We start from the raw sequence: 13,730 nt of genomic DNA on the forward strand, positions 1-13,730 counted from the left end.
TGCGGTCTCATTATTAGGCCCACCGACATCGGCGCTGTCTGGCTGGCGAGCAGCCGGTCCCGGAGCCCGTGCCGCCCCCGGGCATTGCTAGCTGTAAAACCGTAAGCTAGCTGTAAGCGATAGACACCCGACTTTCCTTACCGTGGGAAAGTGCAGCAGACTGGGTACAAGCGGTGATGACGACTCAACAGCACACCCCGGTGGTAGCCTTGCAGCCAGCGCGGGCCTCAACAAGACCGGCCTCAGTTCTGCATGACGACTCAACCCCAGTTGCTGCTCACTCGAACTTGTGTCCGATGCCGATGCATGGGTGCTGTTGATAAACACCGGTTTTGGAGGGCGGATTTGCAGTTGTCTAGGCCTTCTTGGCCTTCTTCTTGTCCCGGTACCTCTGACTCGCGGCCCGTGCCTTGCACTTGCCACACTTGCCGCAAAAGCAGGTGGTATTCTTGCCCTTCTTGGCCGCCGAAATGGCAGCCTTGTGCGCCTCAGACTGCCGCTTACCCTTCTTGGCCGTGGCGTAGGTGTTGCCAACGTTCCTCATGTGACTGAAACCTCGCCTTGCAATACGGCGCTGATAACCCCATGCCACCAGTCACCATCACACGCATTTGTGCAGCAGTACGGCACATACGTACGGCCAGCGCAGCAGATGTTCAAGCATAAGAATGTACGTGCGCAATCCTGGCAGCTTCACTAGCTCCGAGCACTGTGCTGTGCACTACCGTATTAGGGAAGACTGTTGTACGGTATGGGCGGGCCGTCATCATTATTGTCTGCCGAAGATGCTTTCAGCTTTCTGCGAATGCGTGCGCCGTGCAGAATCAGAAGATGTGGTCTTGGCTGGCAAGCCAGCGGGGCGGAGTAGGAAACAAAGGGCCAGACCCCAGCATGCCCCGAAATTCCTTGGGCCCCCCTTGAGGGGACGACAACCCCCCCGGACAAAACCTTGTTGTTTAGGGGTTAAAACCCCTCTAATTAGTACCAAAGCGGTGCCAATCGACTCCTCTTGACGAGCGCTGTTAGCTGTGCCATCGGCGGTCCTGTTCTGTGACTTCGGTCACACGCGGGATTCTGTCCGTGGAAATCCCCTCGACCCAGCCCACCCCGCGTTCAACTCTCTGCCATTTGATGTGTGGACAGCGTGCATGGGCAGCCTTGTTGACCATGAATTCATGCGCACCAGCGCTTGAGAGCCCCGCCCGCCAGAGCCCTGCCCATCCCAGCACTCCTGTGCCTAGGCTTGTGGCGTTGAGGCACAGCGGTGGGGCTCTGGCGGGTTGAAGCTTGGCTAGGACTCACTGTGCGCGGAGTCACACGGACTTTGACCGCGGGAGGGTTTGCAGCAAAGTCGGGGTTGGTGGAGTCAAGTTGGGCCCTGATAGCATGTGATGGCTCGGCGTCTTTGGGTGCCCCTCCTTGGTCCCCTCTGTAACATCCGCAATCATGCCCACGCAGCCACGCACAGGCCCACGCGCCCGCACTACGGCTTATTGACATGCGTTGCGGAACTAATGCGTACGTAGACCAGAGCGGAAGGCGGAGTGGGCTTGCAGGCGGCACGAGAGCAGGCAGTCATAAGCGCAAGTTGCGAATTCACATGGTACCTCGTAATCGGCGGTAAACGCCATGCATTGACGGTGGGGCCCACGGCTTGCGCTGACTGGCTTTGTACGCCGCGTTGCCCTGCCCTTTTCCTTGTCACAGTAGTCAGGTACTGTCCAGCTGCGATAAACTCCGATATTCCTTGGAAAGCGCGGCCAGCGCGAAACACGTGCAAGGCAGGCTAGTGTCGGCGCGGAGCCAATCGGAGTGCGGAGAAACGAAACGAACGTTATTCGCGGCTGGGCCGCAGGGGACAGCAGCTGCCACACGGCTACGGCTACTGGCGTGACCAGTTGTCGGGGCTGCGAAACACGGAAAAAAAATCATGATACCGTACTGCAGGAATGCACAGGCAGACCGCGGACCTTGGCCCCCAGGGGTGGCGCGGCCGCCGGATTGCCTTCTGACCGGGAGCATGGCGTCGATGGCCCCGTCCTGCGTGCTTGCACACTCGGGTTATTCCCCCTTATCCCCACAACGCAATCAACAGCACCACGACATCAGCCACCATCATCAAGACTGCTGCTGTACGGTACGGCATGCGGCCACTGACACGCACGCTAGGCCCTACACGACTCCACCCTGCACCTCTCATACACGCCCGTGCCTGACAGCTTGGCTTGCGCCGTCGACCCCAGGCCTCGGCGCCGAGGACAAGCCCAGCGGAATATACTGGTGAGCCTAGGCAGGTCCATGAGTATGCACACGCCCGGACCGCTACCATTCCATCAACATTCTGCAAGCAAGTTGCAAGCCCCTGTGGGTGGGCAAATATTCACAACCCCATGGAAACGCCAAATCAATCTAGGGGCTACTCATCAAGTCCTTTCCAGCGTTCCTGCTACAGTCCCGCACTGCATGCATGCTAGTCACGCACCCCTGTGCCTTCCCTGCTAGCTACCTTACTTGCGATGCACCGAGCAGGCATGCAAATCTAACAGAATACTTATATTAGGAGAATACAACAAGGAGGTGGCTGCCTTATGGCAGGAAAAGGGCTGATCCCGGGTCGTTATCAACCCAGCCAGCCATACAAAAATACCACAGCGGACACCAGCAATCATACGTATTGAGCGCAAGAGACAAGCGAGCCCATCCTCCTCTTGCACATCCAGGCATCCAGGTCCGCTTTCTCCAAGATCAAAGCCGCACAGAATGAGCACAGCGTTGTGCTTCATGCGCGAGACAGACGCTTAGTTATGCAAGCATGGCCTGGGGGGCTACCCAACAGAGGTGCTCCAAGGCATTCCTGTACGTCAGTACATACGGCAATCGAGTAACATCTACCGTATCTCCCCAAGGATGCGTGTGTGCAGTGGCAGTGCGGCATGCATGGGCCAGCTGCGCCACTGAAACACTCGTAACAGCACAGGAGAATCTAAAGCCAGACGCCCGCTCCGCATGAGCGCTAACACAGCACTGGCGGGGCACTTACACGTGCAGCTGTCATGGCCGCGTGGGGACCAGCCAGCTGCTTCCATCCAAGCAAAGCTTTCGTGACAAGCAACCAAACACAGCAGGCGTAATGCGGTTGACCTTCTGCATCCCTCGGCGCACAATCAATCACAACGAGCTTCTGCTGTAGTGCTATACCATCATACATCACTGATAACGTACACATCGAGAACACACTGCATGCACGATAGGGTCCTTGCATGAGTGATGGAGTAGGCTTGTGGTCATGTATGTCCCCTCCTCCCTGTTGCCGTGCGTTCGGCACCGGTGGGTGCTGTGCATGTGGCAGGGTCCTGCGGGACCACGGCGGGCCCTCTTACGTTGGTGCACACCCAACGACACGTCAAAAGGTATCACGCAATGCAAGACATAAATGCGCACAGCACGGCGCGCGCCCTTGTGTGCCACAGTCCACAGCAGCCCAGCATTAATATATTCTTGCTCCATACCATTTTTATGCAACAGCTGTCTTCCGCATTTGGCTCGTCACTCCCGTCACTCGCACCCCGTGTCGGACAACATGCGGCGGCCCAAGCTGCACCAACAAGCCGCATCCAACAGCCCTGCCACATGCGGCGACTTGGACGGCGCTAGGCACACATACGCGCACATTGCACCAAATTCAAATAGCTCCTTGCGCAAGTGAAGCGTACAGCTTGCGCTGCGTCGTCTGCAGCGCAGGTAGTCTGCAGCGCAGATAGAGCTATTATTCTCCTGGCTGCAGCAACCCAGGTCGAGCTCACATGCACACACCAGTCGCAACTAACCCTACCGCGTGCCAGCACATTAGCATTTGCATTAATTCATTGCATGCCTCGTCGCTGCCTTAACACAGCTTCCGGTGCCCACATACAAGCCTCTCGCGTGCACCCTGTCCAATGCAGCGACACCCCTACATTAATCTGCTGGCTAACACACCTCTAATCTTTGCCTCTGTGTTTGCTAGCAAATTACGCACCCACATCCGCACGCGGGAGTGCCCGAGCCGTCTAGAGCCGTTGACTCCTTCCGCGGCGTGGGGGATCCGGCCACACCTGCTGTGCCCGCTGCCGCGCCGCTGCCGCCAGAGCTGGAGTGAGGGTCCCGGGCAGTCTGCCCCCCAGACTGCCGCGCCGGTGTGGCACGCGAGGTGCGGCCATTCGCGGCAGTGGATTTGGCTGCACGGCCCCACCGACCCGAAGCCGCGGCCGCCGTCAGAGTCTCCGCAACCAGCCGCTCTGACGCCGAGGCCTGTGTTCGAAAAGCGCAAGGGAGAGGCATGTTAGAGAGCACACGAGGCCGGTGTGTGTGTGTGTGTGTGTGTGTGTGTGTGTGTGCCAAGGCACCGTTGGAGTTTCCGCTTTCCCACCACCGTATAGCACTAGGTACCGTATAGCACGTGACTACGCAATGGCAGCTGTGACCGGTGCAGTGACGGTGAATGCCGGCCGCCGGCTCACACCCTCGATGACATACGCCAGCCTGCTTGAGCACGCGGCCGAAGCACCCGCATGCGACGCAAGCAAGCAGTCACATGGCGTAGCCGCGGGGGATTTGATTTATAATCTTGACATGTACGCTATACGTCCCGACTCAACACCAACGCTAAAGGCTCTCACCTCGATGAGCTCGCTAATCATGTGATTTAGCGCCGCCGCCACCTCGGCCATGGGCGGCCGCTCGCAGGGGTCCTGGTGCCAGCAGCGGCACACCAGCTCCCACTGCGCGTCGCTGAGATGGTGCGGCCGCGGGGGCCGGAAGCCCTCCGACACCTGCAGGCAGCAGGGAAGTAGAGCAGCAGTGTGCGACACGATTTAGCTGAAGGCCGTTAGCAGGGCCGCATTGAAATTTACACAACGGCTACAGCGTTATCTGTATTTTGTGGATGTTTTTTGTGCTGTGTGTGTACGCCAGATAAGTACGTGTCGCTTACCATCCGGGCGTAGTCCGCGGGCTTTTGCATGGCCCATTGCATGCCGGCTCCTCCTCCACTGCCGCCTCTCCCAAAGAACGCTTGGATCAGCAGCTGCCCAGTGAGCATCTCGTAGGCCAAGACTCCGAAGCTGTTGGGGCATACGCAGATTGTGAAAGAAAAGTCCCTTCCAATTATGGTGCCAACGAGCCGGGTGAGGCGCTTGGGTAGTGGGAACGGGGAAATTGCAATGGTGCCTTGGCGCACACACACACACACACACACACACACACGCACACACACACACACACACACACACACACACACACACACACACGTCCGGAGCCCGCGATGCATGAGCGATATGCCCATCGGTACCGCTCGCTCGGTCACCTTCGGCGACCACCTGATGGCTCTGGCGGACGGCGGACCTCGTCACGGAATACGGCCAGGTCGCCGAGGCGTACGGCGCAGCACTACCATGCACCCGCGACACGTCGCGGCGCGTGTTCACTATCAGGGGGGTAACTGGATTCTGGGGGGTGGGGGGCTCGTCACGAACAGCCGCCGCGGCCATTGCGGCCGCGAGCGTGCCTAGCCTCGGTGCCGCCGTGGAGTGGGGAGCGGGAGGCCAGCTCCCGCCAGCCCACGGCGCACACACGTCACACGCACACACCAGCCTGACACGTCTGGAAACGCTGCAACCGCCGCCCGCCACGTCCCCCATGCAGCCTTGACCCCGTTTAGTCGCAGTGCCACCGCTAACTCGCTCTCTTTTCATAGCGTTATTGTACTTAGTGGGCGGGATTTGGGACGCGTGATACTTAGCTTGTCTGCTGCACGCCGCCTCTCTTGTCGCCGTTGCCATTCACATGCCCGTGACACTTCCTCGCTGCCGCCCTATGCCCATGCTTCCACTTTTGCCTATAGGTGAGCTCGACTACGACCAGCGGGCGGGAATCTGGGAATTAGGCGTGCTGGGTAAACGTTGTTTAGCGCGCCCAGGGTGCGGAGCATGGACGCATACAGGTGCATCGCGGGGTCAGGCCGAATGGTCGCCCGTGGGGTTCCAGGCTTATCGCGGGTAAGTATGACTACCTGGGTCACGACAGTCACGCGACGCTCGGTAAAATGGTGGGTATCGGTAAGTAACTCCGTCGCGTCATTGGGCGGGCTTTCGTTTCGTTTTTTAACACACACACACACACACACACACGCACACACACACACACACACACACACACACACACACACACACACACACACACACACACACACACACACACACACACACAAAGAGCACCATGTACCGTAAGCTCCCCATGCAGCGTGCCTGCCGTACACACCTGAACACGTCGCACTTCTCGTTGTAGGGCTGGCGCAGGTACACCTCCGGAGCCATGTACATGCAGCTGCCCGCCTGCCCCGTGAGGCCGTACACCCAGTCGAACGCCTCGTGCTCCGGCAGCTTGCCGCCCGCCGGCGCCCCCAGCAGCTCCGTGATGCTGCCCAGGCGGCGCATGTGGCTGCTGAAGCTACTGCCATCCCCATCCGCCGCCCCTGCTGCCGCTGCTACAGCCTTCTGGGAGGGCGGCCGCGCGTTACCATCCACCGACTGGTGCCGACTCGTGACTACCAGGGAGCGGCGCGAAGCGGCGCGGCTGCCGCCGAGCACGATGGCCCCACCGCCGCCATTGCAGCTGCCGCTAGCAGCACCGCCACCGGCAGCGCCAGAGGCTGAGAGGAATCCAGCAATGCTAGGCCAACGGTGGCATTGTGGTTGACGGCGGCTGTTGGGCTGGCTTGCCATGGGGAGGACAGGCAGCGGCAGCGGCAGCGACGCGGCGCCTCCGCCAGCAGGCGTCGGCGGCGACGTGGCAAACGGCTGCTGTCGCTCGCTGCTGCGCCGCTGGCCGCCGCTGGCGATAGCGCTGCCGTGGAACGCCGCCGCCGGCAGCGGCGATTCCGCTGCGAAGCGGCTCGGGCGGCGGAAGTTAGCGCCGGCGGCGGTGGCACCTGACTGGGGACCCGTGCCCAGCGCGTCCGCTGCTGCTGCTGCCGCCTGTCCATCATCACTCGGCTGCAGCCCGCTACCACCACCAGCAGCCAGCAGGGTACTGCCGCGGCCAGAGTCGGCCGCGGCCATGTCGCCGCCACGGCCGCCCTCCTTCGCATCGCCCTGCCTGGCATCGCCGGCTGCGGTCATCACGCCTGACGCCGCCAGCTGCGGAAAGCTACTGCCGCTGGTGGGAGGAGAATGCAACGTGGGCAGCGACGAGGGTGCCACCAAAGGGCTGCCGCACACGTCGCCAGGCCCCCATGCCGCGGCCGCGGCCGCACTTCCGCCCCCAGCGGCCGAGCCCCCCGCAGGGCCCACGAAATGGAACACCAGTCTTGCGGATCGCGCAGATTGCTGTTGCTGCTGGTGCCGTTGCCAAGACGAGAGCGAAGCCTGCTGGCCGTGGCTGGTGCCCGCAACGCCGTCGACGGAGACGCTGCCGAAGCGCGTGTGAAGCGCGTTATTCGAACCACTCGTAACCTGCCGGCTGCTGCTGCCATGCCGGCTGCCGTGTGCGCTGCGGCCGCCGCCCACGCCCCCACGCCGCCCGGCACCACCAGCGCCTGCCACAGCCGCTGCGGCTGCAACCCCGGATGCCGTCGGCAGCTGGCGGCTGCTGAAGCTACTGCCGTCGGCCGTGCGGCGGCTGTAGCACGACCCGCCAGTCAGCCCGGCCGCCCCGAACGCGGCGCTACTGCCAGCGGCAAGGCCGCCAAAGCCGCGGCCGGCGGCGCCGCCGCTCCTTGACACGTCAGCAGGGTGCGGCGGCGGCATCGCCGTGGGCGACTGGAGGCCGAAGGGCACGGCTGTAGCATCGACGCTGGCGGCAGCGGCTGTAGCAGCCTCACCGCTAAACAGCGTCAGAAGCGAGTTCTGGTGCAGTATGCCCAGAGACACCATACTCGCGTTGGACCCCGGCCGCGAGTGTGCCGCGCCGCCGCCGCCGCCGCCGCCACCCGCCGCACCGCCGGCACCGCCACCTGCGCCACCGGCTTTTGGTCGCAGCGTGCCTGACGGCTGCACCAGCATCACAATCAGCGGCGGCTCCTGTCGCTGCTGCTCCTGCTGCTCCTGCATCTCGTGCAGGGCCGCCTCACACCAACCGGCCGCGTCGTGGGGTCCATCAGCAAACACGCTGGATTCCAAGCTCTGCGGAGCCCGCGGTTGCTGCGCAAACGCAAGCGCGCGGCTGTGCGATCCTTGCTGTGCCTCCCCCTGTCCCCTCGGGCCCTTCTCTTCTGCAGCCGCTACCACGGCCGAGGCGCCGTTCGGCAGCACGTCTCTGCCTACACCGCCTCCTCCCCGCTCCTCCAGTTGTAGCACCGGCGGCGCCTTGTTGTAGGTGCTGCCTGCCAACTCGCCCGCCCAGCTAACACGCATCTTGCCGCCGCCGCCGCCGCCACTGCCAGCAGCCATGCCGTCAAGTGTGCGTTTGCCGCCGCCGCGCCGGGCACTCTGCGACAGGCTCCTCGGGCGGTCGCCGCTGCTGTCTGTCACTTGGCTGCCGCCGCCGTCTGCCGCAGCCGGCATGGCGGCCGCTGCCGACGCCACCGCATCCTTGGAAGCAGCTGCAAGCAGCTGCCGACCTGGAACAGCTAGCGAAGCCGTGTAGGCAGGACAGCTAAATGCCGTCTGCAGTCGTGGAGCATCACCGGCAGGCGCATCGGCAGGCGCCCCGAGCCCCGCCGCTGCTCCCTGCAGCACCCGCGCTTGCGGCGCCAACAGGTCGCCGCCGCCACTACCACCGCAACCTGCACCACTGGCGGAGCCATCGCCAGCAACACTGCTGCCGATTGAAGCCTCCGACAGCTTCTCAAGTCTATCGCCAAAGCTAGCCGCTGCTGCCGTGGCTGCAGAGCCTCCAGCGGCGCCCGTGGCTGCCATCACTATGCTGCTCTCTGACTCGGCAATGTCCGGCAACGCACTCGACTTCTCCCGACCCACAGAACTGCCAGCAGTCGACATGCGGCCTGGCGCGAAGATGAGCGCGGCGGCGCCAGCCGCCATGCGGGTGCTGTTGTGAGGGCCACGAGCCGCGGCGGCGCCACCGGCAGCCGGCAGCTGCTGCAGCGTGCTGCTGCCGCTAGGCCCGCGGCTGCCGCCGCCAGTGCCACTGCCGCCGCTGACCATGTGAGTCTGACGCTGCTGCTGCTGCTGCTGGTGGTGGTGGGTTGCCCATTGCGGCGATGAGATGGGCGATAGGCGGGGTGCCTCGGCTGAACCGCTAGCAGTTGGGCTGGCAGCTGCAGCTACAGCTACGGCTCCGGAGGAGCTGGGTGCGCAGGAGGTGGCAGCGGCAGCGAACGCGCTAATAAGCACTGGCGCACCCGACGACAGCAAAGCAGCAGAGCGTGGGGCCGTGCCAAGGGTTGGCTTGTGCCCGTGCCCATACGGGTGGCCCTGCTCTGCTCCAGATGCACCAGAGACGCCTGACGCCATTGCCACCGCCTCCTTCTCCGAACCAGCAGCAGCAGCGGCGCTCTCCACCGCCGCCGCTGCCTCGTCCTGCTCCTCGGGCCTTACTGCGTCGCTGCCGCTGTTACACGTGGCAGCGGCGGCGGCGACGCCTGCGGCGGCCGCGGAAGCTGGGGCGACGGCGCAACCAGCGGCGGCAGTAGTAAGCTGCGGCGGCTGCTGTCCGATGGAACGGCTGGAAATGACGCGCACGGGCAGACGGCTGTTATGCGGCAGGGCAGCTGTTGATGATGGAACAAGGTGGGGCCCGTAGGAGGAGCGCAAGTGCATTTGCGGCTCGCTCTGTCGCATCATGTGCGGCTCGTGTGGCTGCTCCTGCTGCTGCTGCTGCGGCGGCGGCTGTCGTTGCTGGTTCTGCAATGTGGCCGCCGCCGCAGCAGCCGCGATCGGCTGCGGTGCAACCCCCTGCTCGGCAGCCTGCGGCGCTGCCACTGCTTTAGTCGCGGCCAGGTTCGATTGCGGTTCAACGGGAAAGTCGTCCGCACTGCAATCATACCATCCAGCCATGCCCACCTCCTCTCCTTCCCCCATCCCCGCCAGACCTTCAACGGCATCACCCGCATCACCCGAGCTGCTACTGCCGCTACAGCTGCTGTCCTGTCCGTGATGGCCGATGCCGATAAAAGCCACCGATGCGGGCCGCGAGCCGTGTGACTGACGGTCGTGGTGATGGTGGTTGTGGTGATGCGGCTGCTGGCACGGCTGGCTGGGGTGCTGCTGGGAGCCCCGCTCGCCACGCTGCTGAACCCCTGCGCCCACGCCTCCATGTGGGTCGGGCGAGGAGTCACACTGGCACTCGCCGCCGTGCCCAGCAGCAGCCGCAAGCCCAGCAACCTCCGGTGTCCCCGCTTCCTCTGACGGCAGCGCGACCGCGGACTGCTTGGCTCGCAGCATGACCGGCCGCGAGGGGTCCACTTGCTGCGGCGGGGAACAGATGCAAGGTAGGGCGCCGAGGGGGACGCGGATGCGTGAGAACAGGGGAGGCATGGGCACAGGGGAGAGGTGTGATGAGACGGGACTTGGCGACAGCTGTATGCATGCATGCCCTTCTTGTATACCGAGAAGAACGCGCGATTAGAGACAAGATGCGCCAGAGCACGCCAACGCCAAAGCCACCACACACCAACGCCACTACCCACACCCACACCCACCACATGCAGCCCCAGGTCTGCCAGCTTGGCCACCAGCCGCCCGCCCCCTCCTGCGCCTCCGCCTCCGCCTGCTGCTGCTCCTGCTCCCCCAGCAGGCCCTGCCGCCGCCTCGGACTGCAGCAGCACGTTCTCGGCCTTGACGTCCCGGTGGATCACGGTGGGGCTGGAGCCGTGCAGGAACGCCAGCGCCGCCGCCACGTCCAGCAGCCACGTCAGCGCCTGTACGCAAGCAAGTCACAGGCACATGCAGCCGTGCCGACAAGTTGCATTGCATGTTACCGGTGCGTGTGCGTCTCCAGGAAGCCTACCTGCTGACGAGCGTACACACAATGGAGGGTGCCGGTACCGATGGTGACCATCCAAACCCGACTGCATGCGTGCGGTCTTGCCGCCCATGTGCACGTGTCTCGCCCACGGCAGCCGTCCTAATGTCCAAGATACAGGCACAGATACATACAGGGAGTGTGCCAACCGACCGTGTACCTCCTGCGTGCCATCTTTCATTCTGTGTGCCGCACCTGTTGCTCGGTGTAGGCCTGGAACGGCCCCTGCACCTGCTGCCCCTGCTGCTGCTGCTGCTGCTGCTGCTGCTGCTGCTGCTGCTGCGGTGGCGGCAGCAGGGTGGCAGGCACCCGCCCGACAAGCAGGTCCCGCAGCGAGCCGCCATCGCAGAAGTCGGACAGGATGGCCCAGGAGGACGAGGCCAGGCCGGGCAGGGTGCCGGGCCGCAGCCGTGCCAAGCCGCGGTAGGCGACCAGGTTGCTGCCGGGTGGAAGGGAACGCATACGGGAGCTGTAGCAGTGAGGCACGCTGGAACGCCACGCAGCATGCATGCGCTGGCTGCTATGGGGTGATGTGGGTCAGGCACAGGCGTGTGTGCAGGCGTGTGCATGAGTCATGCGTGCGGGCCATGGCAAACGCAACGCAGGGACTCGTTGCTACAAAGCGCTAGGGCCATAGCCATTCGTTATAGGACGACACGGCACGCACCCATCGTCCCATCCTAATTTCTAAACCCACCAGCTTCCATGCTCGAAACCCCAGTTATTCGTGCTTACGAACGTGTGAATACGGCCGCTTTACACGTCCGACACGCCCTCCCTCGGACCTGCCTACCCGATCCCCAAATTCTCCCGAGGTCATCCCCTCTGACCACCACCGGCAAGAGCGCACCTGTGGGATTGCTTGGCACAAAGCGCCGCCTCCCGCAGGAACATGGCTTCGAAGAAGGGGGCCGAGCGACCATACCGTGGCGCCGGGCAAAAGATTTTGACAGCCACCCGCGTGCCCAAGCACTCTGCCAGCCATACGACCGCAAAGCCACCAGCGCCAATCTGTTACGTGTTAAGGAGGCGCCGGGCACTACACTCATCGGCAGCATGAACAAGGTCCGGTCGGCGCCAAACGCAGCAGCACCTGTGTGCGTTCACCCATACTCATAACGACGAACCTGCTGAATGAACCGCAGTTGGCTGAGGTCCAGCCAGACTTCTTTTGGAGAGTTCATTGTCGCGACGACCTTCGCCGTCAATGCAGTACGCCTTGCATAGGTTCCTTATGCCATCTCAAGACTTCCACAGCTGGTCGTGTCAGCGAACAGTCTCAGTCAAGTCGGGCTGCGTTTTGGAATGCCAGACCTTTGAAGACGCACTTCAGATAGCTAGTATAGCTCTAGTGACGTGGTACGTAAGTCCTGGCCCCAAGTATCTTTCTGAACGCGCGTCGTTACGGCTCCAGCCTCGGCGTCAGATGGCAGTTAACGAACCGCACTGCAGAAACGAGACAACGCCGGCGCTGACGGTGGACAGGGGAGCTACAACTTCTATATGACATTTAACTATTACTGTTGGATAAGCCAATACAAGGCGCCGCATAGAGCGCGACTGCAGGCGCCAGGCGGGTTTGTCCCAGGCGGGTTTGTCGACAAAAAGCAAACAGCTTGTTCAAGCCAGTCCATGCTAAAATGCTGGGTGCCACGCTGCCAGCCATAACTGAAAATCGAAGCGTGATCGTATCCCACTCTTCACAGCCACCACGTGCAGCCGCGTCGGCGTGTCGGTTTCCTGTCCTGCCTCGCAGCAGGGGACCCTGACCGAGGGTCAAGTCCGCAGAGGTCGATGGGCAGGACCGATCAATCGCGTCGCTGCATCTTTTTGAGTTCTGAAACTTACCACGAGTACACTTAGTGCAATGTTATACGTTTAAGCTATAAGCCCGTCGCGCACAGCCCGAGTCTGCATGTTGCCACAATGCGTCACTGAAACACGCGAAATTCCTCCCGCTGTGAATTGCGTAGCATTTGTTGATAAACAAATACCTCTTTCAATTACTCGGCACATGTTTAGCCGAAATTTCGCGCCCATTGATTCTCAAGTTCGCACACCCCGTCTACCCCGACTAGTTCTATGTCTAAATCAATTGAGCGACCTTGGCAGCCATAGCAAGCAGCGCGGGGCCAGCCGGCAGGCTCCGACAAGTCCGCACCCTCCTCCCTCCGGTGGCCCAAGCCTCCCCTCACGGCCGATGGGCTCGGATATGCACAATGCAACTTTCTACAAGCCACTTGGCGGACGCAGTTCTTAGATACCTTATTGGGGCGCGGCATCGCCAGCTGCTGCGGTCGGGGTGCGCGCCCGCGCCCGGCGGGTTCTGCTACGCGCGCGCGAAATGCTTAAGGCTTTTGTATACATGAAGCAAATGTGTATCTGATAGCGTCGTCGGGTGCAGCAAAGGGTCAGCAACAAGAATGCTATTGCAGAACAGACGCGCGAGAGGCGGGAAAGGCCTGGATCCAGCATGCCCCGCGAATCCCCGTGCCCCCCCGCAGGCCCGGCCCGCCCCTCCCCGAGTTGGACCTCTCCCGTGCATCCTTTCCCGGATGTTTTATAGCACTTTTGCTTAAATAGTTGAAGTATTTATGCCTGCACTTGGCCCATCTTAATTTTGCCACGGAGTAGCCCGCTGAACGAACCAGCCCCGACGTGACACTGTTCAGCATCGCAGGTGCTTATAATAGCTGTTCTTGATGCACGTTTAACAGCCACAATATTTGCGCGTGCTATCTCGCGCTGTCCTTGTCCGAGTCCCTGTCCCC

General features: G+C 62.3%; 2 protein-coding genes across 2 annotated transcripts; both read right to left on the bottom strand.

The window, feature by feature from the left end:
- Positions 1 to 8: 8 nt before the first annotated feature.
- CHLRE_08g379576v5 (uncharacterized protein) lies at positions 9 to 834 on the bottom strand. The gene has a single exon (XM_043065239.1). It carries the CDS (start codon positions 542 to 544, stop codon positions 356 to 358), a length of 189 nt encoding a protein of 62 aa, XP_042922240.1. The 5' UTR covers positions 545 to 834; the 3' UTR covers positions 9 to 355.
- Positions 835 to 1,378: 544 nt separating this feature from the next.
- Positions 1,379 to 12,924, bottom strand: CHLRE_08g379600v5 (uncharacterized protein). The gene is made up of 9 exons (XM_043065240.1): positions 12,087 to 12,924; positions 11,810 to 11,970; positions 11,155 to 11,398; positions 10,637 to 10,855; positions 7,357 to 10,403; positions 6,298 to 7,194; positions 4,973 to 5,102; positions 4,659 to 4,811; positions 1,379 to 4,290 (listed from the first exon to the last, which is right to left on the bottom strand). Exons 1-9 carry the CDS (start codon positions 12,141 to 12,143, stop codon positions 4,003 to 4,005), a joined length of 5,196 nt encoding a protein of 1,731 aa, XP_042922241.1. The 5' UTR covers positions 12,144 to 12,924; the 3' UTR covers positions 1,379 to 4,002.
- Between the last annotated feature and the right edge of the window lie 806 nt (positions 12,925 to 13,730).

Source organism: Chlamydomonas reinhardtii, chromosome 8 (genome assembly GCF_000002595.2).
Source record: "Chlamydomonas reinhardtii strain CC-503 cw92 mt+ chromosome 8, whole genome shotgun sequence".
In the NCBI taxonomy this organism is placed as follows: domain Eukaryota; kingdom Viridiplantae; phylum Chlorophyta; class Chlorophyceae; order Chlamydomonadales; family Chlamydomonadaceae; genus Chlamydomonas; species Chlamydomonas reinhardtii.